This window comes from Brassica rapa, chromosome A04 (assembly GCF_000309985.2).
Source record: "Brassica rapa cultivar Chiifu-401-42 chromosome A04, CAAS_Brap_v3.01, whole genome shotgun sequence".
NCBI lineage: Eukaryota > Viridiplantae > Streptophyta > Magnoliopsida > Brassicales > Brassicaceae > Brassica > Brassica rapa.
The window spans coordinates 8,817,290-8,839,883 of record NC_024798.2 but is presented as its reverse complement, the minus strand read 5'-3'; the positions used below and the strand labels follow the sequence as shown (position 1 = coordinate 8,839,883).

The window sequence follows — 22,594 nt, the reverse complement described above, 5'->3', positions numbered from 1 at the left end:
GACGACCAAGATGTTGTGGTCTGATCTTGTTGTATGTTATATTTTAGGATGCTTTCATCGGTGGTCTTGATAGACCTTGTTGTTGTACTTTTAAAACTCTTTCCATTTTGTGTTTCTTGTCAGTATTTGCAACTCTTAAGCATTTTCATTAATCTGTTGTGTTTTGAAACATAAGATTTCCATATCCTTAATTGTTGCAAATAGACAAGTGATGAACCGGTAATTGGTTTTACTCGGCTATCATCATGTTTCGATTTGGAGTTGTCCAAAAGTCGATAACAAAGAATTGAGTATAAGAGTGAAAGGTCCTTCCGTCCGTTTCCTCAGTGACAATTAAGCAATCGGGTAGCTAAGCCGTTACTCGTTAGTCGAGAAAAGGCAGAGATTCACTCTTGTTTAGTCGGTTCAATGCTTGGGCATAGGTGAACCGTGACTGTTAAGGTCCTGGAGCCAAGTGTCTGATCAGGACATAGCTGCGAGAAAGGGAGCGTGAGTGTCCGCGTATCCTCTGCTGGAGGCACGGGAATCATGATGTGAAAGTCATTGTTTGTTCAATTGAGACCTAGGTAAGGTTTTGACTTTGGTTTTGTTATAGCTGGACCTGTTAAGGCTGCCTACGTACCTCGGTTGAGGATCAAGCCATTCGTAGTTCGTTTTTCCCGAGTAAAAGTGACTGTTGATGGCGCATTTACTCGGTCGAGTAGAAGTGACCGCGGGGGTGCATCTACTCTGTTTTTTTTTTGTTACAGCTGGACCTGTTAAGGCTGCCTACGTATCTCGGTTGAGGATCAAGCCATTCGTAGTTCGTTTTTCTCCAGAGTAAAAGTGACTGTTGATGGCGCATTTACTCGGTCGAGTAGAAGTGACCGCGGGGGTGCATCTACTCGGTTGTTTTTTTTTTTTTTTTTTTCGTGTAAATACTTCTACGAGTAGAAACGTCGAAGATGCATTGAGTTCCATGATCGCGGGACTTCTTCTCCGCGCGAGGTTTGGAGTCGGTATACGCCAGGTTTAACAACTTTGATGATTTTGTATGGTCCCTCCCACCTGGCGCCGAGTTTACCGGCGTTAAGCTCTTTAGTGTTTTCAAACACTTTGCGCATGACGAGATCACCGAGTTCTAGAGGTCGGGCCCGGACCTTTTTGTTATAGTAGCTCTCAATCTGATTTTGGTAATTCTGGATGCGCAGCAGGGCTTGATCTCTCCGTTCTTCTATCTCATCGAGGGCGTCGAGTAGCATCTCCTTGTTTAGCTCGACGTATTGAGGCATTTTGGAGCGTCGGAGGCTTGAAACATTAACTTCAGCGGGAGCCATGGCTTCAACACCGTAGGCGAGAGAGAAGGGTGTCGATTTAGTCGATCCTCGTGGAGTCGTGCGATGGCTCCATAGGACTCCGTCGAGTTCGTCAGCCCAGTGTCCTTTTTTGAGGTCCAGACGCTTTTTAATGCCGTCGATGATGAGTTTGTTGGAGGATTCGGCTTGGCCATTACCTTGCGGGTAGCGTGGAGTGGACGGGCTTAGTCGGATGTTCCACTTGCTACAGAACTCCTTAAAGTTGCCTGACATGAACTGCGATCCGTTGTCTGTGACGATCTCGTAGGGCAGTCCGTGGCGGCAAATAATGTTTTTCCAGACGAAGCCGCGGACTTCTTTGTCTGTAACTTGAGCGTATGCTTCAGCTTCGATCCATTTGGTGAAGTAGTCGGTGAGGACGAGGATGAAGCGTCTTTGGCGGGAGCAGGGGAGTGGTCCTATGATGTCCATCGCCCATCGCATGAACGGGTAGGGAGCGGTGGTTGTTCGCAACAGTTCGGTTGGACAATGGATGCTGGGTGCGTGCCGTTGGCACTTGTCGCAGCTTCTCGCATAAGACTCGCAATCCGCGTTCATTGTTGGCCAGAAGAAACCTAAGCTCCTTACTTTTATTGCTAACGCACTTCCGCCCGAGTGATTTCCACTGGCGCCTTCATGCGTTTCCGCCATAACCCTTGCTGTCTCGTCGCCATGGATGCATTTTAAGAGCACCTTACTCGCAGTCCATCTATGCAGTTCATCATCGAGAACGACGTAATGGGCGCTGCGGGTTTTTAGCCGGCGAGCCGCCCATTTTTCTGCTGGGAGTTCCCCTTTTGAGAGGTAGTCGATGAATTCATTTCTCCAGTCAGGGCCAAACCCATCGTCGTCTGGAGTGGCGGGTTCAGCGACTTGGGCGATGAGGGTTTGATCGGTTAGGACGTCGATGCTTGGTTTCTCGATACGATGTATCGGGATGGTTCTCTTTACTTGATCACGAAGCTTGCTGCCAAGGGCGGCGAGGGCATCGGCGCAGACGTTCTCGCCTCTCGGAACTTTGATGAGTTCGAAAAATTCGAACTCTGCCGCCAGGCTTTGCACTATTTTGAGATAGGCGTCCATTCGATCGTTGCGGGCGTCGTAGTCGCCACTAAACTGACTGGCGACTAACTGGGAGTCACAGTAAGCGCTTAGACGTTTAGCTTTGACGGCTTTTGCTAAGCGGAGTCCTGCGATGAGAGATTCGTATTCCGCCTCGTTGTTTGAAGCGGGAAAGCCAAAGCTGAAAGACTGTCGGATCAGCTCGCCGGTCGGGGATTGCAATGGGACTCCAGCGCCTGCTCCTTTGTTAGTTGACGAGCCATCGACGTGCAAAGTCCAGTTTGAGCTTGGGAGTGTGAGATCCTGCTCTAATTCCGGGGCCAGTTCGACCAAGAAGTCGGCCAGAACCTGGGATTTCGCTGCCGTGCGGTTCTTGTAGATGATATCGAGCTCGCCGAGTTCGATGGCCCACTTTGTGAGTCTGCCGGATCTGTTAGTGTTCTGGAGTATCGTTCGGAGAGGCTGATCAGTCAGTACTTCCACAGAGTGCGACTGGAAATACGGTCGTAGTTTTCGCGCTGCTTCAACGACTGCTAAAGCCATCTTTTCTAGCGTTGGGTAACGCGTTTCTGGTGCTGTCATGCGTCGGCTCGTGTAGAAGATGGGCTTTTGCTCGCCGCGGTCTTCTTTTATCAGAACGCTGCTGACTGCAGCCTGTGATACTGCGACATAGAGAGATAGAACATCACCGACGTCTGGCTTAGCGAGTACTGGGGGCGTGGTCAGGTACTGTTTGAGTTGAGTGAACGCTTCCTCGCACTTCTCATCCCAAATGAACTTTTTGTTTCCTCGCAGGAGATCGTAGAATGGCAGGCACTTGTCGGTGGATCTGGAGATGAATCGATTTAGAGCGGCTATCCTGCCCGTGAGCCGCTGCACTTCTCTGCTGTTCTTCGGACTCGGGAGGTTTAGAACCGCGGATATTTGCTTTGGGTTCGCCTCGATTCCTCGCTATGTGACAATGTACCCAAGGAACTCGCCAGAAGAGACCCCGAACGTGCACTTTGCTGGGTTTAGCTTCATGCCGTACTTGTTGAGAGTTTCGAAGCATTCTTGTAGATGGCGGAGGTGATCGGTGGCATGGAGCGACTTAACCAGCATGTCGTCTATGTACACTTCCATGGTGGTACCCAGCTTATCTGCGAACATTTTGTTCACAAGCCTTTGGTAGGTTGCTCCGGCGTTCTTCAGGCCGAATGGCATGACCTTGTAGCAATAGGTTCCCCTATCTGTGATGAAGGCCGTCTTCTCGCGGTCATCCGGGTGCATCATTATTTGGTTGTAACCGGAGAAGGCGTCCATGAAGGTTAGCATCTCGTTTCCAGCTGTAGACTCGACTAAGCGGTCGATGTTGGGAAGAGGGTAGCTATCCTTTGGGCAGGCTTTATTCAGGTCGGTGAAGTCGACGCAGACGCGCCACTTGCCGTTTTTCTTTTTGACGACTACTGGGTTTGCCAACCATTCGGGGTAGCGAACCTCGGCAATCGAACCTGCACCGAGTAGCCTGTCGACTTCCTCGTTCACGGCCTTCGACCTATCGGGGCCGAGCTTACGTCTCTTCTGTCGGATAGGTTTGAAAGTTGGGTCGACATTTAGCTCGTGCGTCGTTATAGTCGGGTCAATGCCTTTCATGTCTGCCATAGACCAAGCGAATGTGGATACGTTCTGTCTGAGGAAATCCAGGACTGACTGCTGCATTTCATCAGAGAGGTATGCGCCAACTCTCACGGTGCGACTCTGGTCGGCATCATCAACAGGTAACTCGAGAACCTCGTTTTCCTGGGAGTAGACTTTTGGGGTTGGAGGGGACACTGAGTTCACGGGTAGCGACGCTCGTTGGAGTTTGACCGTGGCGACTAGGAGATCCCTAGCGGCCTTTTGGTCCCCACGCAATGTTTTTATCTTCCCGTCCACTCCGGGAAACTTGACGCACTGATGGTAAGTGGAGGGACAGCCTGCATCGAGTGTAACCAAGGAGTACCGAGTATAGCGTGATACGGAGCTTTCGTGCTAACGACGGCGAATTTGACCGTTCGAGTAACGCCGCATGCGCGCACCGGGAGACGGATCGTTCCCAAGATGGTTTCGGATGACCCGTTGAATCCTGTTAGCGTTCTGGAGGACGCTTTTATGTCGTCGAGGTCGACTCCCATCTTCTGCAGAGTTCCTCGGAAGATGAGGTCAACGGAACTCCCGGTGTCAACAAGGATCTTGGTGACATCATACTCTCCAATTCCGAGGACGACGAGGAGGGGATCATTATGGGGCGCGTGAACACCTTCAGCGTCATCTGATGAGAAGGTTATTGGAGGATGACTCGACGGTTTACTCGGCCACTTCTGGGACGTCGTGACTTGTCGACGATAGTCTTTCACGGAACGGACTGAGTCGCCGCTAGGGGAACCCCCCATGATGACGTTTAAAGACTGTCCCGTTTTGACTCGCTTGGAGTTCAGTAAGGCGCGGAGGTCTTTTGGTACGCTGGTATCAGGAGGTGGAAGTTGAGGTTGACCGTTAGCTCGTTCCAACTGTCGTCGTAAGTCTGTTGATTTTGACTTGTTAAGCTTCACGCGGAGATCGCTTACTCCGGCATTGAGTTTGTCTCGGAGGTCGCCGACTGGCCCTTCGTTGTTGTTGCCAACGCTTGTCGAGATGCGCCGAGACTTTCGTGCATCTAGCGTCGTCCGGAGATCTCTGCATGTGGTATCGCTTCCATTTTCCGGTGCGAGCCGCCGTTTAAGGCTGTCTCTCAGGTCTCCGGGTACAGGCGAATCGTCATTATCTTCGTCGGACGACAAGGATTGCTGAGAGAGTATAACCTCAATGCGTCTGCGATTAGCCGGATGCTCTTCGTCGGCTGAGGAGTCTCCCCTGCCGTTATCCCTTGGGGTTTCTTCCTCGTCGTCTCGTTGCGGAGCGTCGTTTTGTCGACCTCTGCCAGTGGCTTTGCGCTGGGACCTTCGTTCTTTGTTCTTGCTCCAGCTCTTACCGTTCTTTGGTTTGGCTTTCAATGGCTCAAACTTAAACTCGCCGCTTGCAAGGGACGAGAGGTAGTGCGCGTAGAGAGATTTGCATTCTGAGGTATCGTGTCCTTTGACGTCGTGATACTTGCAATGCTTGGTGAGGTCGACGGTCCGGGAAGGTCCTGCTGCTGATCCGACTCCAGCTGCGGGTTGGGTGGTGCAAACAGAATCGACTTTTTTGTCGGATGACTCGAGTTCTCTTACCCACTTGTTCCACCCCTCCCCGCGAACTACGAGAGTGGAGATTGGTGTGTTATTCTCGTTCACGACATACATGTAACCATCCTTGGGACCGTTTTTGTCGTTTGGAGCGTGCTGGCGCGGTTCTTGTCGCGCATTTGCGTTCTTAGCCGCTGGAGCCTTGGGTGCGCTCATCTTGCTGAGGATTGCGTTGGTGTCCTCCTCCATTCGGATGAAGTTATCGGAGCGTGCGATAGCGTCTTGGAGCGACTTGGTCGGATTCTGGTACAGGTCTTCTCGGAACTTGGAGTGGACCCACAAGGTGTTGCGCAATGCATCGATAGCGATTCCGTCTGGGATCTCAATCTTTGACACTACGGCTTTGAATTTCTCCATGTAGTCGCGCAAGCTCTGATCCTTTTTCTGATTGAGGTTCCATAGGCTGGACGCGGTGGCGCTGCGCTTTGTGAACATGATGTATGTCTTGAGAAAAGCTGCTGATAGGTCGCGGAAACATCCGATTGAGTTCTCCTCCAACTGGGAGAACCAAGTCAGGGCTTGCTCGTGAAGAGTCTCGACGAACAGCTGGCAGTAACCTGCGTCCCTTTCGTCGTCGGGGAGACGAGCTCGCGCCATCGCGATGTTAAAAGCGGTCATATGTTCTACCGGGTCTCCGCCGGGCTTGTACTCAGGTAGGCGCAGCTTTTCTATCTTTCCGAGTTGGACGCTAGTTAGCGCGCGAGTAAAAGGAGTGCGCGAGGTTGCGGCGAGTACGCTCTCTATTTGCGGAGCTGCGCTGGTTACATGGTGGATCTTCTCTCCCATTTGTTGAAGGCTGAGTTTGAGCTCGGCGAGCTCGCGTATTGTCGTGAGATCTGAGCCTGCTGGGGGAGCGTCTGCGAGAAAGGCTTCGTTAGGCTCCGAGTCGTCAGAGATATGGTCGACTCCGGCTGCCGTAGGATTTGTGTTGAAGAGGCGGCGGCGTGTTAGCTGGGGACGGCTAGTTTGTCCCTCAGGGGCTGTGAGCGCCGCGACCAACGCAGCGAGTTGGTCGTTGGTTGTCTTTTGGACTTCGTCTTGGCGGGCGAGTCGAGCCATGACGGAGCTCATGAATTCTGAGGTGATGGGCGGCGCGGCCGCAGGCGTAGGCGTCGGTTCCTCGCCTGGGGCGCCGAAGGCGGCGTCGTCTTGAGCCATGTAGATCTAGAACGTTGCTTTAGTCAGCCCCACGGTGGGCGCCAATTGTTTGTACACGATTCGGTTGATTAGAATGAAGAACTTAGAAAATGGGGTGACTAAAGACGTTTTATTAGAATCAACACAATGGGTTACAAGACTGATCAAAGATAGGAGACAAGATCAGAGGTTTAAACGACAAGATCAAAGAGATGATTAGGAAACCCTAAATCTAGCCGCTTAGTATGTGATTTGTTCCAAAAGTCCTCTTCTCGTTGCCTCCTCCTCCTCTCTTATAGTACCCTTGTGCGTGATGCCCTAATCGCGCCTATCCTTTGGGCCTTGTCGCCCAAAGGCCGAGTATGTGGGCCTCGATACTATTTCGTCCGAGCCGAGTATAGCTGATCGGCTCAGCTGACCGGCTTAAAGTACTCTAGGGTCGAGCTGACGTTTCTAGCCGCTAAGCCGACTAAGCTCGATCGACCTTGTCGGGCTAGGGCCTGTTATATGATGGGCCTTGTGGAGGGATGTAATCCATCTCCTACAATCCCTTAGTTTTTTAGAGGTTTTTTTTTTGAACTTTTGCGGCCTCTGAGATGCAAAATGGATGTATAAGGAGATTGTGGATAAGGTGTTAAAAAAAGGGATTCTGGATACAATTAACTTTGTAACTAAACGGTCATTCAGTGATGACATTTACGGTTTACCAAAAAATAAATAAATAAGTTTTATAAATGAACCTAGCTTATTCCTTTAACATCTCTTTATAATTTCTATATTAAGCAAAAGAAAAACATTTTGTCATCTTCTGTTCTTATAATGGAGTATCTATTTAATCAGTGTTTGATCTATCTTTCCCTAAATAGCTTATGATTATGGCAAAAGGTACCACAAGCTTTTGTAACCCCGTTTGTCGCTTCAAACTTCCAAACATCATTCCACTTTTATACTGCGAGACGTTTTGGGCTTTGTTGATGTGTCAAAACAAGAGTCGTGTGTCCACGCACAAAACACTCACGGATAGTAACAATGGGCCTAGCCCACCTTAGCTAATGCACGAGAAAGAGAAAGACGTGTCGTTTTTCGTTCATACTTGCCGTTTCCAGCAAGAGAAACAGCGACCTCAGTGTTTAGTGACTGGACTGTCAAGATCAGCTCAAGCCGTTCGGATTAGTCTGATACAAAAAAAAATTGTAAAACAAAAAAGATAATTAAAAAACACTATTATTCGTCTGGGGCAAAATTAAAATAAATAAAATTCGATCCCAAAACCAAAATCCCGAGAAAGTTTCCTGATATTCCGTTTTGCTCCGAGAAAAAGCGATAGAGCCTAACCTTCACTCAGCAATGGAGTCTCGTCGGAACCCTCGCGCCGTTGTCGATCCGAAGGTCCGGCAAGTCGGTTTCTTCACATCTTCCCAACCCGATTCGACTCACCAACCCGACCCGATCGCCTCCGAATCTCATCCCGTCGCCTCCAGCATTTCTCCCTCCGGCAACTCCCTCTCCCCCGTCATGATTCCCCCGCCTCGCCACAACTCCTCCGATACTTTCCTCCTTCGCGCCGCCGCCGCCGCCGCATCAGCCGTCTCTCCTTCCTCCTTCTCCTACTCCACCCGCCGCGATTTCCCCGACGGCTCGATGACGGCGTCTCCTGGACGCGTTTCCAGGGCGAGTTTCTCGAAGCCGTCTTCCTCGCTTCCCGGCGTCGGGATGGATTCTATGGCGGCGGCTAAATCCAGCAGCGTTCCAGCTAGCGGATTGACCACTGTCTCCGTCGTGAATATGCCTCCTGGGCTCTCTGGTACTGTCACTTGCTTTTAAGTTCTTGATTTGGTTCTTCTTGATTCACAATGTTTCGTTTATCAAATTGCAGAGAAGGAGAGTGACCAGAAGAAGAACTCTAAGCCTTTGAAAGAGAAAACCACCAAAGCTGAGAGACGCGCTCTTCAGGAAGCTCAAAGAGCTGCCAAAGCTGCTGCAAAAGGTGTGCCTTTTTTTTAATCTTTAACATCGTTTCTTGATGAAATTGCATGTACAACTATGATGAACTGAACTTGCTTATATCAGCTGAAGGTGGGAAGGCGCCACTAGTGAGCTCAGGCTCTGTGGCTTCCACAAATGTTAAAGCTGCTAAACCAGCAAAGCCCTCTTCTCAGAAGAACGACGTCGCTGTTGCTGCTCCTGGACCATCTGAGAAGAAGGGAGGCCAAACTGAGAAAGATAGAAAGAAAGATGCTCCACATCCCCGCATGCAATACGATGACGAGAGCAGAGTCGTCAAGGCGAAAAGACGTGCTGTTGTCAAACAGACCGAAGCTAAGAACAGGGTTGAGCTGTTTAGGCATTTGCCTCAGTACGAGCATGGCACTCAACTTCCTGATCTCGAGACAAAGTTCTTCCAGCTTGACCCTATGCATCCTGCTGTCTACAAGGTACAAATCTTCTCTCTTCATATGGTTGTGTCCCTTTTGCTACTGAATGAGTATTAGTTGTTGTGGTTATCATCAGGTTGGTCTTCAATATCTCTCCGGGGATATATCTGGTGGCAATGCTAGGTGTATTGCGATGCTTCAAGCATTCCAAGAGGTCGTCAAAGATTATTCGACACCCTCTGAGAAGACTCTTAACAGAGACATGACGGCGAAGATAAGTAGCTACGTCTCTTTCCTCATAGAGTGCCGTCCGCTTTCGGTTAGTATGGGAAACGCCATCCGATTCGTGAAGAACAGGATCGCGAAGCTGCCTATAACACTCTCTGAATCTGAAGCAAAAGCTGCTCTTCAGTCAGATATCGAACGGTTCATCAACGAGAAGATCATAATGGCAGATACGGTGATAGTCAAACACGCTGTCACTAAGATAAGAGACGGTGATGTCCTTCTGACCTATGGATCTCCAACTGCTGTTGAGATGGTGTTATTACACGCGCATGAACTCAAGAAGAAGTTCCGTGTCTTGGTGGTGGATTCTCGTCCGAAGCTCGAAGGACAGCTACTGCTTCGTAGGTTGATCAAACGTGGCATCAGCTGTACATACACTCATATAAACGCCGTTTCGTATATCATGCACGAAGTCACCAAAGTGTTTTTGGGGGCTTCGTCAGTTTTGTCAAACGGAACGGTCTACTCAAGGGTCGGGACTGCTTGTGTTGCAATGGTTGCAAGTGCGTTCCGTGTTCCTGTGCTTGTATGTTGCGAAGCTTACAAGTTCCATGAGAGGGTGCAGCTGGATTCCATATGCTCCAATGAGCTCGGTATGCAAAATCTCTTTTATCTTCTTATACTGCCTATTTTGAATTGGTTTTCTTTTTTTTCCTTCAGGTGATCCAAATGCTATTTCGAAAGTTCATGGAAGAGAAGACATAAACTACTTAGATGGTTTGACCAATAACGCAAACTTGCAGTTTCTGAACTTAATGTAACCGACTTTAACCCCAAAACAAATATGCTTACATATGTTCTTGTATTACTATACTTATCTGCTACTAAACCATGTTTCGAATGGCAGGTATGATGCTACTCCATCAGATTACATTTCCATGATAATCACAGACTATGGCATGGTAAGATGAATCACTCTCTCTTAGAAACATAGCATATTCTCAACTTTATTATCTGCACGTCCTTAAGAACATCGGGTCCTCAATTCTCATCTCTAAGCATAATTTTATGCATCACACTTTCTCCATCTCAAACATTGGCCAACATCTTTTGTCAGGTACCTCCCACGAGTGTGCCTGTCATTGTGAGAGAGTATCAGAAAGAACACTCGCTTGTCTAAGCGCTGCTTTATAAAGTTTTGCCCCTCATCAAAGGTGAAAGCCTCCTCCTCCCCTCCATTCTCTTCCTCTAGCTCAGGCTCTTCTCGTCACAAACCCGCATAGAGCTTTCCCTCACCGGCTTCTTTATCGTTGAGTAGTGGACTCATTTTTGTTGGCCTTTGACATGTTTTTTTTGTTAGAAACTTTTGACTCTGTGAAGAGTGCGATTCATCAACCGCCTCTCCGGGAAAGATTTTATCCATATCAGTGATGCTTTTTTGTTTGTTTGTTCGTGTGATGTATTGAGTGAAAGCTTATCTTATTCTGCCCTTCTCATGAAGGTTGACCAATGTTTGTCTGGTTCTCATATTGTCACTCACTCTTACAATCATTTCATATAAACTCAGTTTCATCACAAATGTTTATGATTGTAAGAAAGTTGCACTAGATTGGGTTCTTAATAAGGTCTCTGATTAAAATATTATATGTAACAAGATTTTATGGCAGATGTTTCAAAAAGGTCCAAATGTTGAAAGAAGAATTACGATTGTAAGAAAAGTATTTGTTCTCTATTGAGTAAGGACTTGGTCTTTGGCGTTGAGTGGAGTAACCACACCGAGCACCACGAAACCGCCAAGAACAAGAATCAGAACACCCATCGTGTTAACTAACATGGCCTCTGTTGAATACCGAGTTATCACCTTGTTCACTTGCAGGAACGTCAGCTTCTCCAGTATCCCTGTGGTTACAGTCACCAAAGCCAACGCATAGATGGCAACCCCTAAGAACACGTGCCAAGGCATTAAGCTGGCTCGGCTGTTTCTTGAACCACCCGGGTACCAGTAAGTCACAAACCCTGAAGCCCACTGTTTGCAATAATAGTGATAGGCATATGAGTTCTCTTGGATAGTTTGTTTTGAGAGAAGTGTGTGTATGTATGTACCTGGAAGGCAAAGAGAAAGAGACAAGCTAAGCCGAGCCATGAATGTAGACTGTAGAAATTTTCAATCCCTTTGTCGATATGGAACTTAAGAGCAGCCCATACTCCGACTAAACTTAGTATAAAAGCTGCGAATTGCAGTGTAAGATGAACCAGTTTCTTGAAGTTCTTTGTACCTTGAACTGACTTGTATGCTAACATAGCTGCATAATTTTAAATGTAACACAAAATGTTAAAAAACCATTGAACATGTTCTCAGTCTCTTCGACACATGAAGTATAGTGGTAACAGACTACAAATCCTAAACTTCTTGACATTGTTGCGTAACGTCCATGTACCCATATGTGAGAAAAGACAAGATTGTCTATGAATGTAGTAATCGAACATGTAAAACGATACTATTAATCCTAAACCTCTCTTGACATTAATGGTTCCATATATGCACAATGAATGAAACACACAAAAAAGTTCAAGTCTTGTTCATTGAACCTATGAAGCTAAGACATCAACCTTCTATAGACACAAACCAAACATCAAAATGAAAGAAACATATATCAGTGATGTCAACGTGATTACAAGGAACAAATATCCAAAGCAGAAGGAAACAATGTGAAGGAGATTGTTTTACCTTCACCATTGAAGAGTACGAGCCCAATCACCATCAACACTGGATGAACCTGCACACATATGAATCTCATCATATTACATCACCATTCACCACTTTTTACAATCCAACAAAAAGGGTCAACTAAAAAACCAATAATGTGTGATAAAGATCAGGACTTTAAGGAAAACTCAAAAGAGAGAGAGAGATTTACATTGAAGATGAGATCTTTGTTATCGGAGGAAAGAGCTAATCCTCCTCTGTAGTGAACAGTCCACGTCAGAACCAAAACCGCAATGGTGAAACCCAGAACTCTCACCACCAAGAAGATCGGAAACCCACCGAGCATCGGAACCACCATATTACGACCAAATTAAAATCGAAACCACCGTCTCTGTTTTTAGATCGGCGACGCTGGGGTCAACCCAAGTGATCTCGTCAGAAAACGATTAGTAAACATAAATTTAATACTTTTATAAACAACTAAAGCTTTTATTTTTAATTGTCTAATAGGTCCTTTAGATACTTTGCTTTCTATTGTCTTTGATTGATGGTTAAGACCTAGGCGTTCGGGTCTTCGGATCGGATTCGAGCTGATTGTTTTCGAATCCGGATCTTTCGCATCCAAAATATTCAGACCAAATAAGTACTTAGAAATTTTCGGATCGGGTTCGGATCGGTTCTTTTTGGATCCGGATCGGTTCAGGTCTATAATTAAAATACCCGTAATTTGGCGGGTCTATATCGGATCCGGATCGGGTTCGGATATTTAGGATCTGAAAAGGACCTAACATACCCAACTCCATCAAATTTAATCGATATTTGTCATATATATCTAAAATTTTACAAAATAACTTAAATGAAACTATTAATAATTAAAATAAAATATTTTTAAATTCTAAATTTTATATTTTAAGCTTCATATTACATAAAAAATATTACTAAATAATAACAAATATTGTTAATAAAAGATATTTCAACTAAATTATAAAATAATATATGTAAAATAGAACACAAAAAAATCATAGTTTTAGATATATATGTTTTTAAGTCGGGTACAAATCGGTTCTTACCATGTCGGGTCTATTCGGGACGGTTTTTTTCGGATCCGAATCTAATCGGGTCGGTTTTTTTGGTTCCGGTTCTTTCGGGTAAAAAAAATTTAGAACCAAAAGGTACTTATAAATTTTCGGTTTGGTTCCGGTTTGGATTTTCGGGTCCAGGTTAAAATGCTCGAACATGTTCTTTTTTATGAACTGATGGCCCAGTCTTAGTTTTGTTTTCTAAATCGTTTGCATGTCCAGATGGGTTTCTTTGGTTATTATGTCCGAATCAGAAAAAAGAAGGCAAAAAGATCCAAGCTTTGTCGACGATCAGTTCCTGTTTATGAAGACATAACCAGTAGTATCAATGACCTGTCTGATGAATTGCTGATTAAGATATTGTCCTTTCTTCCGACAAAAGTTGCTGTCTCTACTAGCATCTTGTCCAAGCAGTGGCAGTTTCTTTGGATGTGGTTGCCTAAACTTGAGTACAGTAGTTTACGTTACTATTCAGACTGTTCTGCGATTCAAGAATTTATTGACAAGTATCTGCCGTTGCATAGAGCTCCAGTTATAGAGCGCTTCTCACTCCGGTTAATTGATGACCACATTCAACCTGAAGATATCAAACGGTGGGTTGAAATTGCAGTTTCTCGCTATGTGCGTGACTTGAATATTTATCATAGTACATATTAGACACAAAGTGTCCCACATCGGATGTTGGAAAAGATCTTTAGTAATATATAAGATAGATGAGCCACTCCACTTATCATCAATTGGTTTTAGGTTGGAAGTCCATCTAGCTTAACAGTACAAAGGATCAAAATACATTTCCCAGCAGCTTTTACTCCTGTGATTCGCTTGTGATCTTGAAACTCAGTACCATGACTCATGGATGTTCCCTCTACGGCTTGTCTTCCCTCTCTCAAAACTTTGGGTCTTCATAGTCTTATGTTCGAAGATGATGAGTCCCTTCAAGGGCTTCTTGATATATGTCCTGTTCTTGAAGACCTATCGGTGCAATTACGTGGTAAATGCAGTATGGGAGAGATCAGTGTTATCGTCCCAACTCTACAGAGGTTATCACACTCTGTTAGCTGGTGTTGTTATATAGATGGGTATGTGATTGATACTCCTTCTTTGAAGTATTTCAAACTCGAGGACTGGTACAATTCGACACACGGCGTTCAGATTAAAGACATGCCTGAGCTGAGGGAAGCATATGTGGATGTTGTATTCTTTGTTCTCAAGAGTGTCATTGGATCCATTACATCTGTCAAGCATCTTACAATATGCTCAGAGGTAATTTGTTTTCATTGCTCTCATCGGTAGAATTCTTTACTAATCAGTTTGATGGATCCAGATCCCAGAAAGAGGTTGGGAGGATGAAGTGTATGGTGGTGGTGGCTTTATTTTCAACCAGCTTGAACATCTGAAGCTATGTGTGTGCAAAGATCATTCATCGGATCTTCTTGGCCAATTACTCAAAGATTCTCCTAACTTGCGGGTACTAGACGTGTTTCACACAGGAGTAAGTTTCTTCTAGTAAAAAACCTTTTTGTTGATCGTCTCTCTATCTCTAAGTGTTTGGCTTGTTCTCAGATACATGGGTTTGTTGAGGATACTGATATGGTTTGCTGGAAACAACCTAGCCAAGTTCCTCAATGTCTGTTGTCGAGTCTACAAATTTTCAACTGGTCAGGATACTTTGGGAGACCAGAAGAAAGAGATATTGCGGTTTACATTTTGAAAAACGCTTGTTTCTTAAAGAAGGTAACAATCTTTGCTGATATAGTACAATATTCTGTTCCACACCTTAAGATGATCAAGGAGTTGGCGTTTTCTTCCCGAGCTTCAACCACATGTGAACTTGTATTTGTTGAGTGTCCTTATGAAATGTTCCATTGAGAAGAGTTTCTTTGATAACTTACATGAAGCTACGAACAAGAAATGTACTTAAATGGATATCTTCGACTCTGCTTTGTGGTTTGCTTGTATGGTTGTTTGGCTTCCATCTATTGAGAAAATTCTAGCTTTTACAAAGATCTGATGTAAGTATTTGTATGTATATATATATATCTCACATGCAGTCAATAGAATCAACGACTATTCCAAAATCTACAATTGGTGATTCCATTCTTTTCAAGTTTAATGCAATCACTAATATGTCAAAATACTTTATAATACCCAAATTCTAGTGCATTCATGAGGAACATGTAACGAAAAATCCCCCTAATTTACGAGAATATTTTACACATCTTCCACCAAATTTGTTTAGCCACAACATTGATGAATGAACCTTCTGAAATTTATTCATTTTCCTCAAACAACCAGCATAATCAGTAAATCATGTAGTAGCTGACATAAATACTAAAATTTAACTTATGTTTATCAAATACAATACGAGCTGAAAATGCCAAAATAATATTCCAATGGAGCCATCATGTGTTCCCTTGTTATTTATCTCTCTTACTCTTGATCGATTAGTCGCTTGGATGATCAAGTCCTTGAGGAACCTTGCCAGAATAGTTTGTGGTCTCTGTAGAATCAGTCCCCAAGTTCCTGCAAACCACATACACTCTTTAAGTCTCATATCTTATGTCTATAATATTGATTCTCTACTCTACCATAACTTATTACCACTTTGCTTACCCTTGATCCACGATAACCATTGAACGAAGCTCACAGTTCTTGAAGCTGAGAAATGTTACAGAGTTTCATTAGTAAACAGTTTATGAATTTCTTGAGGTTTTGTGCGTTAAGATCTCTTACTGTATAGACAACTCTTTCTTTATGTCTTCAACACAATCCTTCCCGAAAGAGCTCAAGAGACCGTGCAAGAAGCCACTGTGAGATACAATTGCAATCTCCTTTTCTTTCCTCGTCCATAGCCTTCACAAAGAGAATGACATATATATATATATATATATTTTTTTTTTCAAATCAACAGGAAAATAATTAGTAACTAAAATAAAAAAAGAATGTATACAGTATCCATGGAGGTTACCAGTTAATGAACTCTACACCTCTAGCTGCAACTTCATCTGGGGTCTCTCTTGGACTAGGCTTCCACAAAACATCCTTGTCGCTTTCAATCTATAAGCATAAGCATAAGAATCATTCCAACAATATTTAGGCGACAAAAAAATCATCAAGTAGAGATGTTGACCAATAACCAATATGATGTTCTTACAATTGAAAAATCGATTGCAGGAAACATAGCCTTGTACTCTGTAACGCTTCTTCGCCTGTCACAGGGATGATCACCCTGCGTTCATAAAAAAAAGCCTTCAAATATTTGATTAATCTTTGCTTACTACTAACTCCTAAACTAGTTGTGTACCATAGTTTCTCTGCATAGCTCAACGGCAAGGAAAGGTGGGCTATTTAAGCCTGAAATGGCAGGACGGTCGCTGCTCCCTGCGTTGGCCACCATTAGCGGTGTTGCATCTGTTCCATTAGTATCTTCCCCACCTCCAAAAGCACCAACAGCAGTTTGTATAGTTCTGCATTTAATGATTTTAAAATACAATTGTTTCAAAGGCTAGATTCGTGAAAACTTACAAGAAAAAATCACATTTTAAAAGAACCAACAAGAAAACAATTGTTTTTTATTTTCATATAGTATGTTAGCATAATGTAAATGGAATGGATATTCTCCTTCATTTCATTTGCTTTTGGTGGTTAAAATTAACAGTTGGCAATTAAAATATTAAAAAGGTGGTTGTGGTTGAACATGTGAGGCATAATAAACGTTTTACCTAAGCAAGGGAGAGACAATGACAAGTTCAACTTTGTTCAAGAGTTGAGTTTCTAGGACATGGTTCCGTAGATGATCCACCTGCCATAGATATATAGATCAGCATCGTCGCTAGAGCATTAAATCCAGACCAGAACAGAGATATACCTGTTGCCAACCAAGAGGGGTGACCTGAGCATCAAAATAGTCCTCAGAAGAGTAAGCACTATGGTCTTTTTCTCCAGCAACATTATGAACCCCCTGAGCATGTCTCACCTATACATAAACAAAAATGCATCAGAAACTTGGCGAGAGATCATGAACCACACAAATCTTCTGTGGATAAGTTTATACTAACCAGGTGAATGGTTTTGCAACGATGAAGTGGGTAAAGACCTATGCCTTTGTCCATGGTTAAACAGTAGCTTTCAGATCAGATCTGATTTGCTTATAGAAACTGATGTTACCTTGGAAAATGAGATATATAAATTGAGAGGAGGAGAGATCCTAAACCGCCGGATCTTCCACTTTCTATAATTTTTAGTTTATTTCCTTGTCCGCATATCCATACGCTAAGTACACTTAGGGTGTGACTGGTAACCATCAAGGAACATTAGGAATGATTAGGAAAAGAATGAATAGGAATAAAATTTTGTGAACGATGAGGAACAAGGGTTCCTTATCAAAATTAACAAGGAACAAATTTGCATTATAATTCTCTACAAAAAAGGGAATGGAAAGGAATGAAGAGGAAAAAATATTCCTCGCGAATGGTAACATTTTTGAGGAACATTAAGGAATGCAGTGTTCCACTTCGTTCCCTTGGTTACCATTCAAACCCTAATCTTTCACGCAACATGTATGATTACGCACTTGTAACTATTATCATTATCCGCATATTCCATTTCTTTGGTTAAAAGAAAACTACAGTTATAAAGCTAGATAACTACTAATCATTACAACAGTAAAAACAAATTGTGTCATTATGCCTAACATTATTATAAAAAATAATCATGAGCGGTTTTGAATCTAAAAGTGTACTGGGTGGATACCCGCGATTTCGCAGATTTGAATGTTTTGTAACAATATATTTATTGTAACTTTTCAAATTTAAATATGTTTTTATCATTATGTGGTTTTTTGTTAAATTTTTTTCTTAAAACAATTTTTTTAAAAAGATAAATATGACTATTTTAAATATTTTTTAATATTTTGTATTGATAATTGTACTGAAATTAGTTATATATAATATTCAGGATTCAGTTTTTAATAAAATTACTTAAGTTTTGAAGGTATATAATACTTAAACTTTTGAAATATTTTATATAGTTTAGAAATACTTGATTCTTCAAAGTTATTTTATGAAGTATTATATATGTTATATAAATCACATATTTAATTACCATAAATTATTGTGTGAAATATATTAAGGTCGTTTGGATAATTATAAAACTAGTTCTAGAACTGATGTTCTTACTCATAAAAAAAAGATATTGAAAATCCTTAAAAAAACAAATTATAATATTAACTCTTAAGTGACTTCTTAATTAATATATAGTAGCATAGTAGGATGAGATTAAAAAAAAAGATTTTATAAACTAATTTATAAGCTCTTATAGATGACTTACAAACTTTTATGATAATTTAAAATATACAATAAGCCAATATAAATAATTTGATAAATGGTTTTATATATGTTTAGTAAATCATTTAATATGAACTTTAGAAGATGTTAATATTTATTATAATAATTTATAAAAAAATAATGCTTTTAAATAAGAATACAAAATCATTATATTGATTTATATAAGTTGTTTATCGTTTATTATTTTATGTATTTTATAAATATAAAAAATTGATATATATTAAATATTATCGGCCAATCAATTTATAACAATATTTAGGATTTCATATATGATTGACACATAAAAAATGTCTCTTAAGTCACTTCTCAGTAAATATATAGTAGGATAGTAGGATGAGATTTTAATTTAAAAATTTTAAATTAATTTATAAGCTCTCATAGATGACATACAAACTTTTATAATAATTTAAAATATACAATAAGCGAAGATAAATAATTTGATAAATGTTCTTATAAATGATTTATAAATCATATAATATGAACTTTAGAAGATGTTAATAGTTATTATGATAATTAATACAAAATATAATGCTTTAAATAAGAATATAAAATCATTATATTGATTTATATAAACTGTTTGTCATTTATTTTTGTATGTATTTTATAAATATAAAAATGATCAATTTATTTCTCTTTCTATAATTTAAACAGTTAGTTACCATAAATCATTATTTGTAATATTATATAAATTATTTGGCAAGTGATATTAATTGGTTATAGACTTACCATTCTTTTTAGATCTAAATAAAATAAAAAAAATTAAAAATCTCGACCAATCAAATTATAACAATTTTGTAAGAGTTCACCTATGATCGACACGTAAGCAAAACTCACTAAAGTGACTTCTCAATTAATATATAGTAGGATGTTATAAATTAATTTTAGCTCTTATAGATGACTTACAAACTCTTATGATAATTTAAAATATACAATAAGCCAATATAAATAATTTTATAAATGGTTTTATAAATGTTTTATAAAGCATATAATATGAACTTTAAAAGATGTTAATATTTATTATGATAATTTATATAAAATATAATGCTTTTAATAAGAATACAAAATCATTATATTGATTTATATAAACGGTTTGTCGTTTATTATTTTATGTAGTTTATAAATATAAAAAAAATGATCTATATTAAATAATATTGACCAATCCATTTATAACAATTTTTTTAGAATTTCATATATGATCGACACATAAGTAAAAGTCTCTTAAGTCACTTCTCAATTAATATATAGTAGGATAGTAGGATGAGATTTTAAAATAAATTTCATAGATTAATTTATAAGCTCTCATAGATGACATACAAACTCTTATAATAATTTAAAATATACAATAAGCGAAGATAAATAATTTGATAAATGTCTTTATAGATTATTTATAAAACATGTAATATGAAGTTTAGAAGATTTTAATAGTTATTATGATAAAATATACAAAATATAATGCTTTTAAATAAGAATATAAAATTATTATATCGATTTATATAAATTGTTTGTCGTTTTTATTTTATGTATTTTATAAATATAAAAAATAAATTTATTTCTCTTTCTATAATTTAAACAATTAGTTACCATAAATCATTGTTTGCAATATTATGTAAATTATTTGGCAAGTGATATTAAATGATTATAGACTTACCATTCTTTTTAGATCTAAATAAAATAAATAAAATTAAAAATCATCGACCAATCAAATTTTAACAATTTTGTAAGAGTTCACCTATGATCGACACGTAAGCAAAAGTAATTATAATGACTTCTCAATTAATATATAGTAGGATGGTTAAACAAGTTGCCGACTTATCCATCTTTCATTATCAATTAACAAAATTAATCTCCAATTTTTTTCTTTCGAGCTCAAATTCTACTTTGTGAGAGCTTCTCATCGAATCTCTTACTAATAAAACAAATTAAGAAAAATATAAGAAAAAGAGAGGTGAGAAATGGTATCTCAAAGAAGAAACTCTACCCAGTTTTTAAGAAACACAAATGAGACATGTCTTTTTTTATAATGATTCAATTTATCAAAAATAAATAAAATGCAATTAATAGATTAAAATAATATGGTTAAGAGAGTTATATAGTATCTCATGGATGTTGATCCTCTTATGCACCAATTCTCTATTAATAAAAGATATATCATCTTTAACAGATGTTAATTCTATTGACCTCTCTTGAATACATCTTTAGTAATAAGTTGGGGCATTCGAGTAACGGTTCGGATCTGGATCGATTCTTTTAGGTATCGGTTTTTTGATCTTTAAATATAGGTTTCATTCGAATATTACAAAAAGTCGGATCAACATTAGAGTCAAATCCGTCTATGTCTAGGTGGGGTTTGAGTTTGATGTATAGAAATCAGACATTAACAGGATAACCGTTACATCTGATGCTGGTTCAGGTATTTTTATCAAGTAACTAAACTACCCAACTGGGTTCGGTATTTTATATCCAATTTGGTTTGGTAAATTGTATCCAAACTATCCAATTTTATCTATAAATACACAAAATAATGAGTATTTTTTTTTTAATTTTAGGTACTAAGATTGCTAGGGATAATTAATCTAAAAAGTTATTCCTCTTGCTTATGAGCAGGATGCTTCTTTTATCAAGACGATTTTTGGCTTTAGGGGCTAGTTTTCCTTATGTACCCGGGTAAAATAGAAAACTTCTAATAAAAGGGGATCTTTCTATATTTCAAGATATTGGATGATCTAATATAACTCTTGACTAAACACAATAACCTAAAAAAGGGGTCCATACCCTATAACAAGAGATCGAGTATTCAAAGTTTCGATTATAGAGTTAGACGGCTAGAACAAGAGTTTCATAACCAACATGTTGTAGTCTCAATAACACTTATATTTGATCCTGGAATCCGCAAGATTAAAATTTAGGGTCTTACTAATTTAAGTCTTTGTTGATCAGCCAATTTTATATTTGTAATTTTTTAATCATCACATATGATAATTACCATGTTTTCAATGTTCGATTAGGCAACATATGCACAACAATCTATCTATATATAAAAAAATATGTTTGCCTCCCTCCTCTGATGCCACGTCATCAAGTCGTGCGTTATGGGAGTGACACGTATCTCATTTTATATTTGGGGCTAAAATAAAACAAAAAACTGTCAGGGGTAATTGAACCCAGCACCTCCAGCATTGGTAATTTCTCTCAGAACCACTAGGCTAAAGTCACTTTTAATAAATATGTGGCCGCGAAAATACTTATTTTCGTGTTGGATGGAAGTCCATGATTCTTCTGTTTGTAGCCAGGGCCGGCACTGAACTGACGTCAAAATGAAGATCGTGAAGTTAAAAACTTTGCTCCAAACAGTTTTGCAAAGTTTCCAACCTTTATAACTTGATGCATATAATATATATATCAAAATACATTTGTTGTACACGCTTTTATTAGTTTTGTTTTTAAAAGAAGGTATTGCAGTTATAAATATTTTGTGCCAGTGAAGTAATAGTTGAAAAACCTCTATACATATGTCATTTTAAAATAACACTCAACTTCTGTATATAGTCAATACATATGTCCATGTTATATTCTAGACTAAATATTTATTCTTTTAAAAATATAGAAAACAATTTTTTTAGTCTACAAGCAAATGTTGTAGAGCAAGTATGCATTATACAAAATAATATATATTTAAAATCCATATGCAAAAACATAAAAGTTGATATAGGCCTCTTTCTGACACATGCACACTCCACTATGAATAAAAAAAAAAAAACAGTATTGTCATCAAACTTTATCACAAATCCACATTTGTACATCTATAATTATGAGTTGGACAATTAGTTAATTTGATACAATACCAAAGCAAGAATAATCGAAAACAACTATACCACCGCATACTAATAAGTAACACATAACAGATAACTAAATTTTTGAATCTTAAAACAAATTTCAACTCGAGCATTTAGTGAATATCGAATTAACTAATACCTACGGGCGGACCCTAGTATAAAATAAATTGCGGACCCTAGTATAAAATAAATTATATAATTTTTATGATAATGGTGCAGGTCTTATGGAATCATTACTTAGTTTACCATATA

General features: G+C 40.1%; 3 protein-coding genes and 1 pseudogene across 4 annotated transcripts; 2 read left to right on the top strand and 2 right to left on the bottom strand.

Annotated features, from left to right (window-relative positions):
• The first annotated feature begins 7,855 nt into the window (after nt 1-7,855).
• Nucleotides 7,856-10,888, top strand: LOC103863795 (probable translation initiation factor eIF-2B subunit delta). Of its 2 annotated transcripts, none has more exons than XM_033289642.1 (7): nt 7,856-8,579; nt 8,652-8,762; nt 8,852-9,210; nt 9,287-10,031; nt 10,099-10,195; nt 10,286-10,340; nt 10,496-10,888. In XM_033289642.1, the coding sequence occupies exons 1-7, from the start codon at nt 8,123-8,125 to the stop codon at nt 10,556-10,558; spliced, it is 1,887 nt and encodes a 628-aa protein (XP_033145533.1). In that variant the 5' UTR covers nt 7,856-8,122; the 3' UTR covers nt 10,559-10,888. The 2 variants fall into 2 exon arrangements, with proteins under 2 accessions (XP_033145533.1, XP_009139799.1); XM_009141551.3 differs by having other exon boundaries at nt 8,846-9,210.
• Nucleotides 10,889-10,990: 102 nt separating this feature from the next.
• Nucleotides 10,991-12,564, bottom strand: LOC103863794 (probable transmembrane ascorbate ferrireductase 2). The gene is made up of 4 exons (XM_009141550.3): nt 12,297-12,564; nt 12,107-12,155; nt 11,482-11,681; nt 10,991-11,404 (listed from the first exon to the last, which is right to left on the bottom strand). The coding sequence occupies exons 1-4, from the start codon at nt 12,441-12,443 to the stop codon at nt 11,108-11,110; spliced, it is 693 nt and encodes a 230-aa protein (XP_009139798.1). The 5' UTR covers nt 12,444-12,564; the 3' UTR covers nt 10,991-11,107.
• A 234-nt stretch (nt 12,565-12,798) lies between these two features.
• LOC103863879 lies at nt 12,799-15,161 on the top strand (annotated as a pseudogene).
• Nucleotides 15,162-15,411: 250 nt separating this feature from the next.
• Nucleotides 15,412-17,445, bottom strand: LOC103863793 (phosphoglycerate mutase-like protein). The gene is made up of 9 exons (XM_009141549.3): nt 17,223-17,445; nt 17,033-17,140; nt 16,887-16,966; nt 16,469-16,631; nt 16,319-16,393; nt 16,133-16,221; nt 15,898-16,017; nt 15,778-15,822; nt 15,412-15,687 (listed from the first exon to the last, which is right to left on the bottom strand). The coding sequence occupies exons 1-9, from the start codon at nt 17,274-17,276 to the stop codon at nt 15,609-15,611; spliced, it is 813 nt and encodes a 270-aa protein (XP_009139797.1). The 5' UTR covers nt 17,277-17,445; the 3' UTR covers nt 15,412-15,608.
• Between the last annotated feature and the right edge of the window lie 5,149 nt (nt 17,446-22,594).